This window comes from Rhododendron vialii, chromosome 9a (assembly GCF_030253575.1).
Source record: "Rhododendron vialii isolate Sample 1 chromosome 9a, ASM3025357v1".
Classification (NCBI taxonomy): domain Eukaryota; kingdom Viridiplantae; phylum Streptophyta; class Magnoliopsida; order Ericales; family Ericaceae; genus Rhododendron; species Rhododendron vialii.
In genome coordinates this window covers 1,590,338-1,610,683 of record NC_080565.1, presented here as the reverse complement: position 1 = coordinate 1,610,683, position 20,346 = coordinate 1,590,338, and the positions used below count along the sequence as shown (strand labels likewise).

The following is a 20,346-nucleotide window of genomic DNA, read 5'->3' as shown; positions in this document are numbered from 1 at the left end:
TGTATATATTATACAACTGTTAAACTAGTACTTTGTTAGACCTGTTTTATATTTTTATCATTCTTATTTTTTAGTTATTTTATATTTGCAGGTATCAAAAAAAAGGTTGCTTAATAAATTAGAATTTACGGAGGAAAGAGTAAGCAATAAACATGGAGCAATTAGGAACAAGTATGTTTCGTAGCTCAAGGGGCAAAAAAGTGTTGGATAGGAAGCTGAAGGTCTACAGATGAAGACCTTGGAAGTGCATCATAGAAGTTTTTTTATGCATTTTAATAAAGTTGTTTTTCACCGGACTATTAAAATTGGATTTTACGTGTGTTTTGTTGAATTCAATTTATGATTTGTGAATTACAGATATAAATTGTGTTTTGATGGATTTAATGAATATTTTGATTTTATACAATTGTTTGGCAAAAGAAAAAACTAAAAATAGTTAAAAGCTACTAAAAAAAAAGAAGTTGTCTTGAGATAGGTGCTAGAATGCACCAATTTAATCCACCTAATTTTTACACTTTGTCAGTCCATTTATATTGTTATTTGATATATTTGTGTTTGTAGGCCTTTGAAAATCGTGCAAATTAAAAGGTCTTACAAAGGATTGCACGAAGATTTACTAGCATTTATTTGGTGGAGAAAACAAGATAGCAATAGAATTAACTTCCAAAAAAAAAGATAGCAATAGAATTGGGCTTATGAATTTTGGTCCTGTTATCCACGTGGGCTTAGAAGTGAAATTGTTATTCGTAGAATTATTATGCTGCGAAGGGAGCTGCTAGAGCCACCGATCCATCCCATCCCCATTTTGCACCGACCAACACGTGGAACCCATTTTGAGTTCCGCACGGATGATGCAAACTGTTCAATAATTTAAAAGAAAAAACCAAGTGGGCCTCGTGAAAAATCAGCTCAATTTGATAGGGAAAATGACGGCCCAGGTGGTGTTTTGATAATTAATACCCGGCCAAGGACAAGCAAAAAACATTTGTTAATACTGAAAATGTTCTTGATGGGTATTAATTATCAAAACACGTATTTGGCCATCATTTTCCGAATTTGATATTTATAGATACACGATATGTGTAGAGGACTCTGTGTGCCGGTCGTTTTAAAATTGGGATGGGATAGGTCGGTGGCTCCAGGATAACATTGCTATGAAACAATAAAATTTACAATAAGTCTATTGACACAGATTTGTTGTACGAAGATCCAGCACAGATTTTTGTGTCGGGCCCACTACGTGTCTCACACAAACAATCCAAGTCATTCATTAAATGTAAAATATTTTTTTTATTGCCCTCACAAAAAATTAGCTCAATCCGATACTTAGAGCATCCCCAATGGGGATGTATTTCAGAAGAGGATGTATAGTTATTTTAGATGTAAAAAGTGGTTAAAAGTTGGTTAGATGTAAAATAGAACCCATCCCTATCCAATTGTGAGATGTAAAAAAAAGATGGATAATTAACCAACTTTCCATTCTCCTTAATTTTTCTCAACTTTCTTAATCCTAATTCAAGTACTACTTCCGTTGAAAAATAATTTTGGTATTCGGTAATTGAGAACTTAAAAAAAAAAAATTCCGGAAAAAAAAAATACTTCCGTCCCGTATTTTTGTTTTTACTTCTCATCCACTTCAGTAACACAATTTACTTCATCCATTTAGATTGTGGTTGGTTGGTACCGATAATCGAATCTTGACTAACACACAAGTAAGCATTACAAATTGCTTCATCTTGATCAGAGTTGAACGATTTTCCTCTCGCACTACAACTTCCGTCTACCATAATTGATACACTATTTTTTTTGGAGGGTGTTTGTGGAGAATGGAGAAAATTTTTGTTGTGTAAAATCCTCTTAGAAACACACATTTATAGGTAGGAAAAAAATAATTACCGTTGCTATTTTTTTTTTTTCCGTTGGCAGCCAACGGTCGGATTCCCATAAATAAATGAAAAAAAAAAAAACCAACGGTCGGATCAAATGATCCGTTGGCTCACTTTACTCTTTCTTTACTGTCCTCTCTCTCTCTACGAACAAAACAGAACCAGACCCTCTCTCTCTCTCTCTCTCTCTCTCTGTGAACCAGGAGAACCCCCCGCCCCTCTCTCTCTCTTTCTCTCTCTCTCTGAACGGAAGAGAAATCTTGGCTGGAACTCGACGAGGAAAACGAAAGGGGCTAGACGAGGGTTTCTGAAGGGGCTGGACGAGGCTTCCATCTGCTCCGTCCATGAATCATCAAGAATCGGGGTTGGAGATGGTGATCTCCAGACCTGGAATCAGTTTTCGGCGAGATTCAGGAGTGTTGCAGATGCCGGCGTGTTCATCAAAATTCCGACGACTTTCCGACGAAATTAGGTAAATTCTGGCTGTCCAAAATTTTGGTATTTTCAGTTGCGTGATGATCTGTCAATTATAGCTGTAGTTAAATGGGGATGGAAATATCCATCTCCTTTTCCATCTCTGCCATTTTACCACCTTATTTGTTCCATTTTACATCCCCATTGGAAGGGTTTTTTTTTTGCATCTGGTGCTATTTTAAGTATAGCACCTGGTTTTACATCCCCATTGGGGATGCTCTTCTAGGTACTTGATCCAATCATTTAACATTTTATTATTCTGAAAATCGAATGAAAAGTTTGATGATTGGATCTAGCATCTATAGGTATCGGATTGAGCTGATTTTTCACAAGGGCTCTTGAAAAAACGTTTTACATTTAATGAACGGGTTGGATTATTTGTGTGAAATCCGTAGTGGGCCCCACACAAAAATCTGTGCAAAATCTGTTACATATTTATCTGTGTGTATAACACAGTTCTACAATTTATGTAGTGGGCTCAAGTAGTAAGGAATTTAACATAAAATCATTGTCCCTTTAGGAAAGTCTTGGACGGCAATACTTATTTAAGTGGACAGAACGGCCCGATTGGAAGCAACCATAGCAATGGGATGAGCTAATCTGCCCGAATGAGCACTGAAACCAAGGTTTGCCTTGGTTTGGCAGTTCATTTCCATACCCAAATGAGTTATGCCTGGGACTAATTAATCCGGCCTAGGGGTGATTAAATATGGATGGGTTGAAGCCAGTTCATAAATAATCCGGCTAGATTTTGACCATATTACCCCTCCTCATCCACCCCCAAATCTCAGTTTACATCCGTGAAAAAATCTTAGATTACGTAATCATAAACAGAGACAGCCAAAGAAGAAGAAGAAGAAGAAGAAGAACAACAACAACAACAGAAGATCGATCTGCTTCAATATTGAAATCACAAATAACAACTCTGATTTGCTTCAATAACGAAATCAAAAGATTTTACAACCAAAAGCACCAAATTTGAAGCACCAAATTAAAAACAAAAACACGGTCTATCCCTACGGATTTGTGAAAGAGGGGAAGAAATTTTTTAATTTTGACCTGTAATCAGACCATAATCGTCTGAACATAAACCGTCTTCATAGTGGATTGGACCATCGTCGTCATCATCAAGAGCAAAACTTTTGATCTCTGTCGTCATTTGCCATTTGAGCTCTAGTTATATAATTTACTTTGGTTGGTTCATGATTGAGAGAAATTCGTTGGCAGGGAAAATCCAAGAGGCTTAGTATGGAATTTAGTGGAAAGAATAAAACTGAATCAAGAACACATCAAGAGGAGGGGGAGGAGGAGGGAGAGAGAGAGAGAGAGAGAGAGAGAGAGAGAGAGAGAGAGAGAGAGAGAGAGAGAGAGAGAGAGAGAGAGAGAGAGAGAGAGAGAGAGAGAGAAAGAGAGAGAGACATAGATGAAGAATCGTCAGGGTGACTCATCTCTGAACAATGGGACCAGACCCCAACATAATAGACATAGATGAAGAATCGTCCGATAGAGAGCCTCCTCACGACGAAGTAGAAGAGGGAGAAGACGCCGAGGGAGCAGACGAAGCTGAGTCGAAAAAAGAAACTCCAGTCGCTTCGTCAATCCGAACGAACGAGGGAGCAGGCGTCGTAGGAGAGTCTTCATCGTAACCTCCGAAGGCGAAGAGGAAAATCGTTCAATTGGACCCCGACGTAATTCCCGACCGAACGGGGAAGGACCTCTGCCCTTACTTGGAGTGCTTCCAAGACAAGAAGAGCTTGAACCTCTTTCGAGCCGTTTACGACGTTCCCGACGATGTCATTATCACGCCGGTCCAAGGCCCCCGAATAAGATATAGTGACGAACACATCACCGTTCCTTTGATGGCGATAACAGAAGGGGCCTTTGGTTCCCGATGCATAAGGTCTTGAGAGAGAACCTTCACCGTTTCAATCTTACTCCATGCCAGTTGAGCGTGAACTCTTACCGTATAATTCACTCGATAATCAAGCTCGCTGAGGTAAAGATGTTCCGACTCGAGCCCTACCATTTTTCGAGAATTACATGATGTCGAGAAACGTTCGGTATTCTCGATACTACCTTTGCTCCCGAAGGAAGATGCAAAAAATCATTCCCGAGGGCATGTATGACTCGGAGAAATGGGCCTTCGACTACGTCGAGGTTAGGGGGAATTTCCAATTCCCCGAACGAGAATACGGCCAATTCGAAATCGCCACACGAAGGAGAACTCCGAGTAAGAATAGTTGCCCGTTATTTTAATGCTATTCCTTTTGTTGTTCTTATTATACTTATCTAATTTTTTTTTTGTGTGCTTTTCTTCGGCAGATACTACCAAGCTCAACAAGGTACTCTTAAGGGCGGCAAGAGGTTGTGGTCTTGCTGACTCCCTTCTCACCATTCCAGCGGAGGAAAGGGACGCCCCAACAATCCTCGGGTACAAAGCCACGTACAGAGGTCGGATCCGACGAAAGGTAACCGACGAGCGTGAGCAGGCTTCCGAAGTTGGTTCCGAAGAGATTCCAGAGGAACTTCGCCCGAGCTCGGATAAACCTCTCCGAGGGACAATTCGCCTTCCCACAGAAGAAGAGCCTTTTCAAGAGCAAGAAGAGATGCCTCCGAGGAACATGAAAGCCGTTCTCCAGCAAAAGTTGAAGGAAAAAGAGAGGGAGAAGGCTGAGCTTCGGAAGGATGGAGCCCCGGGTGCTTCGGGCTCGGCGCTAAGCAAGAAAACCCCCCCCCCCCCCCCCCCCCTTCTAAAAAACGTTCATTGAGCGCCCCTCATTCCCCGAAGGAACCACTTGCAAGCAAGAAGACAAAAGTGGCTCCGAAGGGGAAGAGCCAGGAAGTTGAGCTTCCGAAGGAAGCGCAGGTAGAGGGAGAAAGGAGGGAGCTTGCTTCGGACCTTGACACCCCATGGGTGCCGAACTTTGTCACCCCAAGCAAAAAACAAGTGTTAAAATCTGACAGCCTCAAGGAGGATCCCTCCCTGGCCTTTACCCTCCACTCGGGGCTGGCTTTACCAAGGGATATACAGAGTCCCCCGTCTCTGAAAGCAGCCCTGAGCAAGTACTACTACGATGTTGGAAGGGTAAGTAAATTTTTCATACTTGCAATGATTATTTGTTCACTCGCTCTAGTTTTTCGGAATAACTTACATTCTGCTTTGACTGCAGGCCACCCAGTCCCCTATGAGTGCCCAATGTTATCTCACCGAACACAACAAGAAGTCGAAGCTACTGAAGTAGTCGGTTGAGCATAACAAGAGCGTCGCCGAAGACTACAAGAAGAGCCTAGAGCAATCCGAGCTCGTGCGACAAGGCCAGGAAGTTCAGATTGCAAATCTAAATGACCTAATAAAGGGACTCGAGGATTCGGCCAAGCGTACAAGGGCCGAAGGAAAAGAGGAGGGCCTGTTTGAGGGAAGAGCCTTCGGGCGAGAGGAGATGAAGAAGGAGATGGAGAGGGAGAGGGAGAGGGAGCTACAGGGGCAGTATGACAAAGGGTACGACAAGGGGTATGCCCAAGCTGAAGAGGATGTGGCCGACCAAATTCTTGAAGTCCAAGCTGATATTAAGGAAGGTCAGCACAAGGAGAGCTTCATGCTCGGGTATAACAGGGGTTTCGACGACGCAGGCGTTGAGCCCGACGATGAAAGGAGGAGTCTGGTGGAAGTACCTCCCCTCCCCCGTGCCGAAGCTGAAGCGGAAGACACAATAGTTGATGCTACCGACTCTACCACAGTACCAGCCCCTGCAGATGCTCCAGCAAATTGAACTGGCTTCCCCTTTTTGTTTTTGTTTTCGAATTTCTATTTTTTTGATTTTGAATATGGTTGGCTCCGAACAATTGGAACCTTGCCAAACCATTGGATGTAACTAAAGCAGGTTGGAGGATCCCTTGGTGAATGATAACCGTCTTTGTTCTTTGTTTTAACAAACTTGCAAATCTGTCTTTTTGTTCGGAATGGATTCATTGTGTTAATTGTGTTTCCAAGTATAAGAATTTGCCAAGTCTTTTTGTTCAGATTAAGTTAATTATGTAGCCAAGTATCAGCCCCCTGTCTTAGTGGATGGTCATATTGTAAAAATGAGAATCCAGTAAGACAAACAAATGGATACACAATAGGATCATCATGCATCACTACTGAAAGTGTGAGTGGTTCATCCGAGAGAGAAGACTTGGCTGCAAAAATTGCGCCCAAACATATTTTGGACCGCTGGCTTGGAGAATTTCCTCCGAACGAATAAACCTTCGTAGGCTACGAGAATTTTGCCCGAAGAAAAGTTCCAAGGGCTACGAGAATTTCGCCCGAATAAAAGTTCCAAGGGCTACGAGAATTTCGCCCGAACACAAGATGTACACACCGAGCGTAGCGGTCATGGGGAGAAATACTAACGCCCCGAAGGCATGAACCCGGGGCTAAATGAGATACCCCAGTTAAAAAGAATAGTAGAGAAACAATGGAATAAATATTGAGATTTGCATTAAATAAACGACACTCAAAAGCGTATTTGCCGAACAAAAAATGTAAATACAAGAGAAGAAAAAATAAAAAATGGAGGATGCCAACACTAGCCATGGAATTTCCTAAGTTTTTGAGCATTCCATGGTTTAGCAATTGGCGTTCCATCCATCTCAGCAAGCTTGTAGACACCATGCCCAATCTTCTCCACCACTCGGTAAGGTCCTTCATAGGGATCCTTCAGCTTGGTTAGCTTTGACGCTTCGGTCACCATCCGAAGGACTAAGTCGCAACGTTAAACGGACGAGCGCGAACATTTCGGTTGTAGCCCCTTGCAACTTCTTGCTGATACGCAGCGTGCCGAAGGTTAGCATTGTCACGTAGTTCTTCAGCGAAGTCTAACTCGGCACCCACAAGTGCATTGTTGTCCACAGGGTTAAAATTTTCCGTTCGGGCTATTGGGATCAAAGTGGATAAGGGGAGGACGGCTTCCATGCCGTAAGCCATAGCAAACGGGGTACGGCCTGTAGACCGCCGAGGTGTGGTACGGTAGGCCCATAAAACGTGTGGAAGCTCTTCCACCATTTACCGAGTTTCTTGTCCAGACGACGCTTCAGCCCCCGAGTGATCGTCTTGTTAGATGCTTCGGCTTGTCCATTGCCTTGAGGATAAGCCACGGAGGAATTATGGATCGTGATGTGGCGCTTTGCATAAAAAGCTTTGATGGCGGATGCGACAAACTGGGAGCCATTGTCGAAAAGGATGGCGTATGGTACGCCGAACCGCGAGATGATATGCTTCCAAATAAAACGTTCCACGTCGCCTACAGTGGTCTTGACCAAAAGGGAAGCTTCAACCCATTTAGTGAACAAATCTGTGGCTGTGAGCATATACTCGAATCCGCCAGGCGCCTTCGGCATCTTGCCTACTATGTCAAAAGCCCAAACCGCGAATGGCCACGGACTAGTGATCATTTTAAGGGGGAAGGCGGGCTGGTGGATGAGAGATGCTTGTTGTTGGCACCGAACGCATCGCTTGACGTACTCCTCCGACTGTTTAACCATCTTCGGCCACCAATAGCCCTGTGTTAGGGCACGCTGTGCAAGGGACCGTCCTCCTGAATGCGCCCCACAGCTTCCCGAGTGGAGCTCTTCCAGAACGGTCGTCACGTGGTCCTCATGGACTACACACAAATCCGGTCCAGTGAAAGTCCATCGGTAAAGGGTGTCGTTCGGATCCAGGAAAAAATTGGCCGCTCGGCATCGGAGTTTATATGCTTCACATTTGTTTGGTGGTAACACCTGGTTCTTCAAGTAATCAATCACTGGATCCAGTTGATTTGGACCGAGGGAGATTGCCATGACTTGTTCACACGGCTGTTCGAAGCTCGATTTTGCGACTTCGTCAAAGGTAATAGTGCGACTGCCCGAGGTCTTGTAAACCGAAGCAAGACCTGCCAGGGCGTCAGCATGTGCATTATGCTCCCGAGCGATCCATTCTACTTCCACTCGGCCAAATTTTCCGAACAGGGCCAAAACGTGGCTTACGTAAGCATTCATACGTTGGTCTCTTGCTTGATAATCGTCGTTTAAGTGACCTACAATGAGCTGAGAGTCACAAAAGATATGAACCGAATCAGCATCAGGCCGAAGAGCAAGTTGGAGGCCTGCAATCAGAGCTTCATACTCCTCTTCGTTGTTCGTCGCCGGGTACCCAATCGAGACCACGCTTTCATGTATGGTCCCGCTTGGAGACACAAGGACGATGCCCACACCAGCCCCGTGAACATTAGAAGCTCCATCGACGGTCAGTCGCCAAGCGTTGCTAGAGATGAGCCTCCATTGCCGCTTTGGTTTCTTTCGTCCGAGGGAATACCGAGCATGGAGGGGCTGCGCAGGACGGTCGGATGGTCCTTCCAAAACCTCTTCTTCTTGAATCCGAGCTTCTTCAGCGACGGTGGCCAAGGCATTGGCTTCATCTTGCAAGCCAGGAGTGAGTTCGGCAAAGAAGTCGGCCAAGGCTTGTCCCTTGATAGCGGTCCGAGGCTCAAACTGGATGTCGAAATTGGCCAAGTCTTGAGAGAATTTCAGGATCCGGCTTGACGCCTCCGTCTTTCGAAGGACCGCTTTGAGAGGAAACTCAGTGAGGACCACAATCCTATGGGATTGAAAGAAAGGCAAGAGGCTCGTTTTAGCTGAAACGAGAGCCAATGCCAATTTCTCCATAGGCAGATGCCTCGTCTGAGAGTCCGTCATCATTTTGCTGGAGTAGATGATGCTCCATCCCCTCTTTCCGAACAAGCACCGTGCTCGTAGCGTGATCCGAAACAGCAAGGTAAAGATACAAATCCTCGTCGAGTAGGGGCTTGACGAGCAGAGGAGCGTGGGACAGATATTGCTTTAAGGATTGCAAAGCCTGCTTGCATTCTTCGGTCCATACGAATCTGCGTCGGCTAGTAGTGATTGCCCGAAAAAAGGGACGGCAAAGATCGCCCGAACGTCGGATGAAACGGTTCAGGGCAGCCACCATTCCTGTAAGTCGTTGTACCTCTTTTATAGTAGTCGGAGCTCGGAGATTTTGCACGGCCTGGATGTGTGTGGGATCAGCTTCGATTCCTCGGCGGCTCACTATGTAACCAAGGAACTTACCCGAACTTACACCAAACGCACACTTCTCAGCATTAAGGCGCAACTTCCGCTGTTTTAAAATGGCAAAGACCTCTCCAAGATCTCGAAGGTGGTCCCGAGCAAATGTGCTTTTGCAAACCAAATCATCGATATAAGCTTCTATGGTTCGGCTGAGCATTCCAGGAAACATCTTTGTGATGGAGCGTTGGAAGATTGCACCAGCATTCTTTAGGCCAAACGGTATGACCTTGTAGCAATAAGTTCCCCAAGGAGAAATAAAGGCCGTTTTCTCCTAATCCTCCTTAGCCAAAGCTATCTGATGATAGCCCCGATGCGTATCCATAAAGCTTAAGCACTCGCATCCTGCTGTTGCGTCCACCATCTGCTCAATCCGAGGAAAGGGAATCGATCCATAGGACAGGCGTCATTGAGGTTTGTGTAATCCACACAAACCCGTAGCTTCCCATTTTTCTTCGGCACAACCACTGGATTGGCAAGCCAAGAGGGATATAAAACTTCTCGAATGACGCCAGCCTCTAATAGTTGATCTACTTCCACCATCATGGCTTCGACGTGTGCGGCGGACGAGCGTCAGACTTTCTGCACCACGGGCCTTCTACTTGGATCAACATTTAATGCGTGCACGGCGAACGTGGGATCTACACCCGGCATGTCTTTCGGAGTCCAAGCGAATACTTCTATGTTTCGCATTAAGAAGTCATACATCTCCTCGCGTTCGGCCACGCTCAGAGAACTCCCAATTAAAAAATATCTTCCTCGCCCCCGGGAATTGAAAAACGTATCAACTCCTCGATATATTTTTGTTCGGCCGGCACACCAACATCTTCAGTTACTGGAACGGGAGTGGCCGCCACGCATTGTACATCCTTATAGCTCTGTTTGTTTGTCATAGTGCTGATGTAGCATTTCTTTGACTGGATTTGGTCCCCTCGGAGGCTTTCCTGACGACCATTCCATCCAACAAACTTTACCACCTGGTGAAAGGTAGAAGCGACTGCTTTCATCTCGTGCAGCCAGGTTCGACCGAGTATTACGTTGTAGGGGCTGGGAGAAGCGACCACCACAAACTCGATCTCAAGAACCCGTGATCCAGCCCGCACAGGGAAAGTAATCAAGCCGAGTGGCCAAACCGAGGCTCCAGTAAAACTGACGAGGGGAGTAGACGCTGTCCGAAGTTGAGCGGGAGACAATCCGAGGCTCTGGAAGGTTGAATAAAATATTACGTCCGCCGAGCTTCCTTGATCTATCAATACCCGTTGAACGGTTGATTTTTCAATAGCAACAGTAACAACGAGGGCGTTCGTATGAGGAAGTTGCACTCCTTTCAAGTCGTCGGAAGAAAAAGTAATAGCGTTGCCGAAGCTCGGATCTTCCCATTTTCGCTTTCCCGAAGCGCCAACGTTGCAAACGAATAAAGAGGTGACGGCTCTGTCAATTTCTGAACGAAGCTCGGCTGCCCTTCCTTCGGAAACCAATCCTTGTATAACGCTTACGAGATTGCCGATAATAGGGGGAGGTGCTGGAAGTGGACTTCGCCGAACATTAATCCACTGATTTAGATGCCCAGCTGCTGCAAGCTCTTCTAGATACCATTTGAAAGGTGGGCATTGCGTAGTGTAGTGGCCGCGCTCCTTGTGATATGTACACATCCCTGGTCCGCTCCCGACTGTGCCTAAGAGTACCGTTGGCCAAACAAAGAATGGCAATTTGCCGATGATGTTGAGGAGTTTGTAGATAGGTTCGGTGAATGTCGTATGCTCGGCCACGTACTCGTCTGGCCGTGGTTCTCTTTTCGTTTGCTGCCACGATTGTGGTTGAGGGTGCTGTGGAGGTCGACCCTTGTTGATCGGCTTGTTGGTCGCTTGGCCTGAACTGCCCTGGCCTCCTTGCCCCTGGCGAACGTTTGATACTTACTTCTTCGGCCCAGTTGTTTTGGCAGGTTCTGGAGCCTTTGGTGTATGTCGCTCGGCCATGGCTTCTTTGTGAATGCAATCCTTCTCGATTATGGCCATGAGCTCTCCCATTGTCTTAGGCGGATTACGTGAGAGATCACGGAACATTGCCGAGGCTAGATCCAACCCGTTCATAAAAGACTCAGCCGCGACTCCTTGATCACAGTCTGGGATAAGATTATAGACCTCCCAGTAACGCTCGGTATAAAGCCGCAGGGTTTCTCAAGCCGCTCTCCGCATGTTTACCAGCATAGATAATGTCTTCGGTTGAATGTTACTGTTTACAAAACGTTTACTAAATTCCAACTCTAGTTCGTTGAAGCAAGTGATAGATTTGGATTTCAACTGATTATACCATAACATGATTGGCTCGCTAAGAGTGAGTGGGAAGATCTTGCACATAAGGGCGTCAGAAAAGTTATGAAGGCTCATAGTTTATCTAAAGCGACAAACAAACGCGACTGCGTCCTCCTTCGCCTCGTAACGTTTCAGCTTCAGCATGACGAACCTGTCCGGTGGCTACTCCTGTTGGACAGCATCCACGAAGGGGGAAGCCTTTGCCTTCCTGAGCTTCGAATTATCTTCTTGAACTGGGGTTTGTGGGACATTAGGGAGAGGAACTTCAGCACGCGGCTCTGGAGTCTTTCTTCGTTCCCGTCGATGGTGCCGGTGATGCTCCTCTTTCTCCTTCGGTCGTCGAGTGGCTAAAACCGAAGGCGCACGCGCCTCTCTTCTCGAGCCTGTCAAAGGAGCGTGCCGAGGTTGAAGACCTGGGTCGACGGGTTTATACATGGTTGGCAAGCCTATAAACTGATCGTATAGGATAATCGTATTATCGTGCTCCGAACGGTTTCCTCGTCTATCTGTTCGGTGGCGACTGCCAGAGTTAGCCGAGTGTCGCTCGTCATGGCGTTCGGAATTATGTCGGGATCGTACCGAATATTCCCGGTTGCTGCTGGTGTGTGTGCGCCGAGGTGGATCGTTTAGATCGACGGGCCTCTTCCCATTTTTTGGACTCGGTTGCCGTTCAGAATGAAGTTTCGCTCGTGCTAACGCGCCTTCCTTATTGGTTCTGGCTGTAGAACCTGTAGCCAAAGATCGTGAACTGTCGGCACGAATAATGCTCGTCAGCCGAGGTCGTGAAGCTCCTTGGTCAAGACGCTCAAAGACAGTTCGTCGCTTGGAAACGGCGAGTTCAGCCGTTCGGGCGGGACGAGACGGTCTGCTTCATTTGCGGGGTCCCTTCGGTCGGTTAGGCTCGGCTGGATGCCCGGGTGTAGGGATTACGATCATTCCTCCGTCCCGCTCCTCCAGCCGTTGTTGAAGCAGGGCAATAACCGCCGCCTGACGTTTCTGCTCCGCCAAGGCGATGTCCAACTCGGTGGGTGGAAAAGAAAGTTGGCGGGCCACGTAGGGAACCGTCCTAGCCGCCTGATGGGGCTCGAGGTTGATAGACCCATAACCCTCCAATCCAAGGGTGAAGTTCTCTGGACCCGGAGGTGAGAGATGTTAAGTCATTTGTTCCGTTCAAACGAGAGGAACAGGCAGAATTTGAGCTGAAGATCGTATCAGGCCCTCAACTCGTGTTATGAACACGAAGAACACAAAAAACACCCCAGAACTTTAAGTGTCTTCCCCAGTAGAGTCGCCAATTGTGGGGTTGGTTTTCTTTATGATCCTTCATGTATAGCTGTCTCCGCGTTTGGGGCCGTGAAAGATGACGCTGGACTCGATGTACCTGCAAAACCGGAGGGGGATGTTCCTCCGGGAAGAAGCTCCGACGAACTAGTCAGTAAGTGAAGAAAAAAAAAGTTTTTGTAAGAAATATGACAATATAGGAGAGAAGATAGTTTAGAAGAAGATTTTCTGATCCCCTTTCTTGGTGGTAATACCCTTCTATTTATAGGTGAAAGGGTTGAGTGCTGAGCAAGTTGGCTTTAGTTTCCACGTGTCGCGTACTGCTCGGATGACGTCAAGTAGTAGGGCCATTTAATGAACACCACTTCCCAAGCCTTACAGAGCCACATGGGTTGATGTCAGAGAGGTCACATCGTTCAGAGATGTCACTTCGAATATCAGAAAGGACAGCTTACTTATGAAAAGATATTTTTGGAAGGTTTCATAATCGTCTGTACTCGGTGGAGCCCACTTCTGACACACGAAGAAGCTCCGGGCGTCTGGTGTTCTTTCCGAAGAACAACTTATCCGAACAAGAGGACATCCCCGAGCGTTTGGAAAGATCACCGAGCGAACTCAAATACATTTACGTTCGGAAAAGGCACGCAACGTTTGGAAAAGTTCACGGGGATCCGTCTATCCTTCGGATTACTAATGACACAATAGGCCGAAGCTCACCCCCATTTACAGATGAACTGAGACAGCTGGACGACGGGTCAAACAGCGTGTGAACCTTTATTCCCTTTTTTGGACCTCGTGGACCCTATGATCCTTCGGATATTTCGGCCCCCTACACAATCCAGAAGGAAAGTTGCTGAAAAGGCCCTAATATATTTGCCTACTAAAGTGAAAGTAAGGGCCTCAAGGTGGATCTAGTTTGTTTTTATTCGTGACTGTGCTCCTTTTTGCCTTACTATTCTGGTAATGTCTTAGGAGGGACTATCAACTCTGCTTTTGCTGCTCAGAGGATGTTTCCAGCTATGACAGACTAAAAAAATGTGTGCCGTCGAAAAGAGAAAAAACAAAAAAGAGTTCACAAAAGAGAAACGAGCAAAAGATGTCCATTACCACCATTAATTGTGGTAGTTGAGCATTGTACGGCCACTACCATCTGTAATCAAGGCCTGTCGATACTATCTTCTACAAGGATGTTGTACTTAGTACTTCTGCTTCCGACCCACTGCCTTGGCTTGGGTACTTTTGCTTCCGATCCACAAGGATCTTAGTACTTTTTATCCACTGCCTTGGCTTGCTTCCGATCCACTACAAGGATGTTGTACTTGGTACTTTTGCTTCCAATCCACTGCCACCATGCATCCACTATTGAATTTGGGTGGTTGTTTGGTGGTTTTAATTACGATGATGGCCATCCATTGCCCTCTTTTGGATATTGAATTTGCAGGGGGGCAAAAATTCATTTTTTGAAGAGCCGGCAACTATAAAACTTAAATGGCTTGAAAGTTCGAAACTCAAAGCAAGTCGAGTCTCATGAAAATAATCATTCGACTAGAGTTTTGTCAATTAGACCACGGATGGTCGAAGAAGAAAATGATCTCTCCCCGCTCCAGTACTTGTATTGGTTAAGAATGGTGAAAAACTTAACCATGAAGTATGAGTTCAAGCCAATTATGGCTGTGAATTATGAACTACCGGCCGTCTGTTCAATATGGAATTTTTTTGATCAAAGCCAGTTGAGTGAAGCGTTTGTGTGTATGCCAAGTAATGCCGGTGAAAATATTCATATGCTCGACGGTTAAAGGTTTTTGTATTTGTCAAGTGTCCTACTGGATTTCCAGAGCCATTTGTATGGCTTTGGTTGGAATATGCCCAGTGTGGGTACGGTTGTCATCCACAATTGATCTTCCGCTAAAACTAGTTTGATCTTCGCTTAAAAAGAAGGCTAGCTATATGCTCAACAATTGTAAGTCGAAACGTTGTTTTCTAGGAATCTGGGTAGAAGGAATGAAAACTTACGCCAACGCCACTGATGATAAGGCGGCTTCTCTTTTCTATTAAGCTGGGGATAGGAGGCTTCTGCGTAGCTTATCAATTAAGATTTGTAATGACCACCCGTTAATTTGACAGTCTCGTGTTCAACTTCTGCTGATAGTACCTTAACAGAGCAAACACATACAACATGTATCTTTTCCTATTGTAAAGATCATTTTTAGCGTTATGATAATGAAAAAAAAATTTCCGATCAAAAAAAAAAAAAAAACACTCGTGCGAGTTATCCAAGGTTATCTTCTATCTGAGAGGTTTTCTTAAAAGGGTAAAAACTAGTAATAAAATCGACAGGTTATGCCTAAAATTAAAATTCTAGTCACAGATAAGCTGATCATGAAAGGATAATTTTAAATAATTGAAAAAATAAACTCTGAAAGGCTTTTGTATATCTTTCCAAATTATCTTTAAAATTTCACATATACCCTTTTAGAATTTTTGATTAATGATAATCTAACCTTGCTCAATTGTTCCAAAAACATTAATCATCAGGGATAAGTGATAATCTCAAAGTCATGATGCAATACTAAGTTTAAAAAAAGCAATAATATGCTTATCTTCTGCCTTTCGATTAATTTATTGTCATTAGGACAATAATTCGCACAATTATTCTACAACCACACCCATTTTATACGCTCACGCATACATTGCGTGCACACTATACACTTGTGTGTGTGTGGGTGTATAGGCATGGGTGTGGTTGTAGAATAATTGTAATTAACATGCACATTTTACATATTGTTTCGATGCACATTAGTATTGCTCTTATTCTTTGCATTAAAAGAGAGATGTGTGGTGGAAAATAGATTTGGGCACCACATGACGATACCCTAGAAGTACAAAATGATTTTTTCTCCATATTCAACTCCCCATTCTATCTCTCTCCCTCCCTCTCTGCTTAGTACTCAAAGAACGGAATGCCCCAAAGCGTAGGGTTAGAACGTCAATAGCATAATAATCTGGAAGACCGAAATCGTACCCATAGAGAAATTCCAATACAGCAGCTTGTTTAGATTGTAGATGTAAGGATTTCGGTGTTTGGACAGCCAACTTGATTTTTTTTATGAAAGGTGGAAATTAAAAATGAGTTTTAAATATATTAACGAGCGGTACGGTTTCAGGGATCAACCGACCCGCGACTTGGCCGGCTAATGGTTTTCTTTTATAACTCAAGTGAGAGTCACGACCGCGCGATCTCACTCGGAAGGTTTGACATTAAAATCAATAGCATTTCACAAAATGGAGTCCGGAAATGGATCGAAACTCATTTAGACATTTAATCAAACACCCGAAGTGCCAGGGTTCTAAGCATCGCACGTGGCAAGATAAACTTGCCGATGCATGATAAAAAAAGTTAACAACTACGTACACGCTTTGAAGGAAAATAAGAGATTCAATCCATCTATGAACCAACTTTAAGCTCAAAAGGCAAGATAAACCACTAAACCAACCAAGTCTCGGGGGTAGGAATCGCCCATTGACGTGACCAAGCCTAATTAACTACTCACTCATGCTTAAAAGATTTAAGAACAAAGCTAAAAATGACAAATATATTTAACCAGCAAAACTAAAATTAAACTTGATATTAAGTAAGATCTAGAGCGTAGGTACAACTTTAATAAATGAGAAGTTAACAAACAACAATTAACTAAGATGGTTCTACAGAAATTAACTAAGAAAGCATGAAGAACAACAAACAACAATTAACTAAGATAGTTCTACAGAAATTAACTAAGAAAGCATGAAGAACAATAATGGAGAAAACTTAAGCAAGAAGAAACAAATCTAAGGCAATTTAGATCTCATCTAAGGAGAGAGAAAATATTATTTATACACATGGCTTTCTCTCTCAAAAGTATCTCAAAAACTAACACTTAAACACACCTTGGTATCGATACCGAGCAACTTAGCAAAAGGGCTCTTGGCCGCCGTAACGTCCTAGTATCAATACAACCAAAAAAGTTGTATCAATACCATAAAGTTAAGCTCACGGTCTTCATGGTTGCTAAATGGTTTCGATACAATCAGAAAGCTGTATCGATACCGTCTTACTTAAAGTCAGATCTTCAGCTCCATAGCTCCCAGCAATCTTCACAGCATCTTATTTTCATTCCCTCAACCAAAAGGCTATATCAATAACGCCTTGTTAAAGTCAAATCTTTAGCTCTATAGCTCCCAGCAGCTTTCGCAACATATTATTTTCATTCCCTAAACTTAAGTAAAACTACATTTTATATCTTTCTTTTAACTTTTCTTTACTTCAATTTATTTAATGAAAATAAGGAAGTACTCCCCATTTGGATCCAATGGCATTGCCAAAAAAATTGAGATTTCAATTCAATCAAAATGTTGACCCCCCAACTTTTAGTGTAAAACAAAAAACTGCACGTTTTTCTCTATAAGTAATGGCTCAAAACATGACCTTTCTCTTCAAATAAAATCGAGCAAATTTGTAGTTACTTTTAAAAAAATTCAAGGATCAAATACCGCCATTTTTTATCTAAAAAATTGATATTTTTTTGGAAAGTCATTTTTTCATATTTAGACAGATTTGAAGGGGCCGACAGGGTCTTCCTTAGTTTCTCGGGTACTTGGACGCACTCAGGCCATCCATAGCATCGAAACGTGTCTTATTCACACGATTTACCGGAAAACACTAAAAACATACCTTACATGCAATATTAAAGAAAAGGGAAAATGACGGCCATGGACATGGTTTGATAATTAATACCCGCCAAAAATATTTTCAGCATTAACAAATGTTCTCAGCATATCCTTGGCGGGTATTAATTATCAATCAAATTGGTTTGAAGTGGTTTGAAGTGATTCAGTCTAGATCTTCACATATTTGGTCATCCCTTTCTCTAAGATGATGGTTAGGCCCTAATAGATGGCTCATATTTCAACTTCCAAACTTGAGGTGTATGTGAACTTGCCGCCGTAACCAAGGATCCATTTGTCTTCTATTTTGAAAACACCACCAAAACCTCATTTTCCATTACTTTCATGCCATCCATGTTTAGCTTTAGAACAATAGGACGATACCATTTAAGTCACTCCTATAGAATTGCTCACACCATTCCTTTGCACTTGTATGTATATAGGTTGAAGTATTCATGTTTAGATTATGGTCAAGTCCAAATGCAGATAAGAAAAAGAAAAAGGCATGTAGTACTTCCTAATGCTTCAAATAATACCACTACTTAATGTAAAGTGTAAACCGAGACTATCGCCAATGAATCAAAACAAAGATACAAAGAGATGAGTCTAAAAGAGTCACCCCCACTAAAAGAGTGTTCTTCAACTGGGTGTCCTGGCTGGTATTCATAATACCAGTTTGGAATACTTCCAGTTTGGAGATTGGTTTAAAGCTTCATGGAAAATCATTTCTTCAATGACAACTCATCAAAAACTGCTCTTCCGTATTATATAAATGGTTAGAAGATGCAGATAATCGACCATGATTTTGATTGATAAAAGTCTTACACTTGTATCTTCGTGCAACTGTTGTTCTGATTGCCGAGCGATGCTTTGCTTTAAAATTTGTTCTCGCTCTCGTCGTGCACGTTGCGCAAGTATTGCTTTTGATAGCTCTTTTACAATTTGTGCATAAAGTTGTGGGCACGCGCCCCGGAAATTTTGCTTGTAAAATTAGGGTGCGGCCCTCTTTGTTTGGAAAAGCGCGGCGAAACGCTTCGATTCAGAGTCGCCACTCGGGTTTTAGCGGTGAGAGCACCCAAGGAACCGAACTCGAAAACGTTTGCCACGTTTGTTTGATTTTGAAAAGGCGTAGACCGGTCCGTCGTCACCTTTGATATCTGAGGTTCGGGAGCCATGTTACGAGAGGGGAAGGGTTTTATGGCACCCCTCTCGCCCAATCCGGAGATCGGTCTCTACTCGGGCATTTTATAAAACATTTGCATTTTTCTCTCATTTGATCATTTTTTAGCCAGTTAGGGCGGGGGAACAGTTAATGGGGGTGAAAGCGGTAACAGATTGCAGTTTATGTGACAAAATGTTTATGAATGATTTGATTGCAATGCTAAACATAGATTGAGAACAAGCACTGAGCAACCCGAACAAACTGCAGTACGCTGTCATAAAGTGACGTGAGCAGATTCTGCCAGCATGCACTGGTCGAGCCACTGCATGGTGATCAGACCTGCGCACGCCACCTACAAACTGGCGTACTCCACTTGTTTGATTTCTCAGCCCTTGTTTGCAACCCTCTGGGCTCTGGAAAAGGACCAGTGCACACCCAGGATAAACCACGCAGTTCAATATTTTAGAATAGGCATAGTTACAGGCAGCAGAAATGGCTTTAGGCCATGAAAGAAAACAGAATACCCCAAAACAGTGCGGGGACAGAAAGATAGGCCTAGATCAAGCTCAGATGCAAGGGCCAGCCACTGAAACCTGAGGCCCACTGCCGTACGCCAGTAGAGGACAGCCGTACGCCACTTGGCCTTTGGTTTCTGTGTTTGGCTTTGCATCATCTGGGCTCTGGAATATGACCAGAAGGATCCCAGAGGCCTTTATATGACATAAATGAACAAGTATTGAATACTATCGTTAAACAGTTCCATATACAGAAAGCAGTAAACTGGTTGTTAGCATGCTAGGGTGATTGACAGGAATGAAACTGAGTAAAAAGGGACGATCCATGATCCCCACGCCAGTATTGCACGTGCTACCATAACTGGCGTACGGCATATACTTACTGGCGTGCGCCACTCTCCCCTTCATACGATTCAACGTATTTTACCAGTTTAAGGCCAGGACTAGTATTGTTTACTAGCCTGGGCCTTTCTGATCCCCCTCAGGAGTTGAAAATAGAAAAAACGTAAAGGTGGTATACCTTTTGTATGGAGGCTTGGAGGTGGTTTTGGACTCAAAGGTTGAAGATGGTGGCTTATATGGTGACTGGGTTCCAGCAGGGTGTGTGGAAGTGTATGACCTTCTCTTCTCTTTCAATGGAAGAAAGGAGATAGAAAACTTGAAGAAAAGGAGAAGGAGAGAGATGGCACCCCTTAATGTGGCTAACCCCTTGCAAATGAATGAAAGGGGGGTATTTATAGAGGAGAGAGGGCCTGAGATCAGTTTGGGCAAGGCCATGTTTGGCTGGCCTTAGGTGCAAAAGGGGCCTTGCATGCATTAAATGCATGGGACTAGTTGATGGGGGGGGGGGTAGGAGAGAGAGGGAACGCCCCCGCCGAATGCAATCATCAGGGATACTGTGGCCGACG

At 44.0% G+C, this 20,346-nt stretch overlaps 1 protein-coding gene across 1 annotated transcript; it reads right to left on the bottom strand.

The window, feature by feature from the left end:
- Nucleotides 1–10,207: 10,207 nt before the first annotated feature.
- LOC131301602 (uncharacterized) lies at nucleotides 10,208–11,116 on the bottom strand. The gene has a single exon (XM_058327974.1). It carries the CDS (start codon nucleotides 11,114–11,116, stop codon nucleotides 10,208–10,210), a length of 909 nt encoding a protein of 302 aa, XP_058183957.1.
- Nucleotides 11,117–20,346: the final 9,230 nt, after the last annotated feature.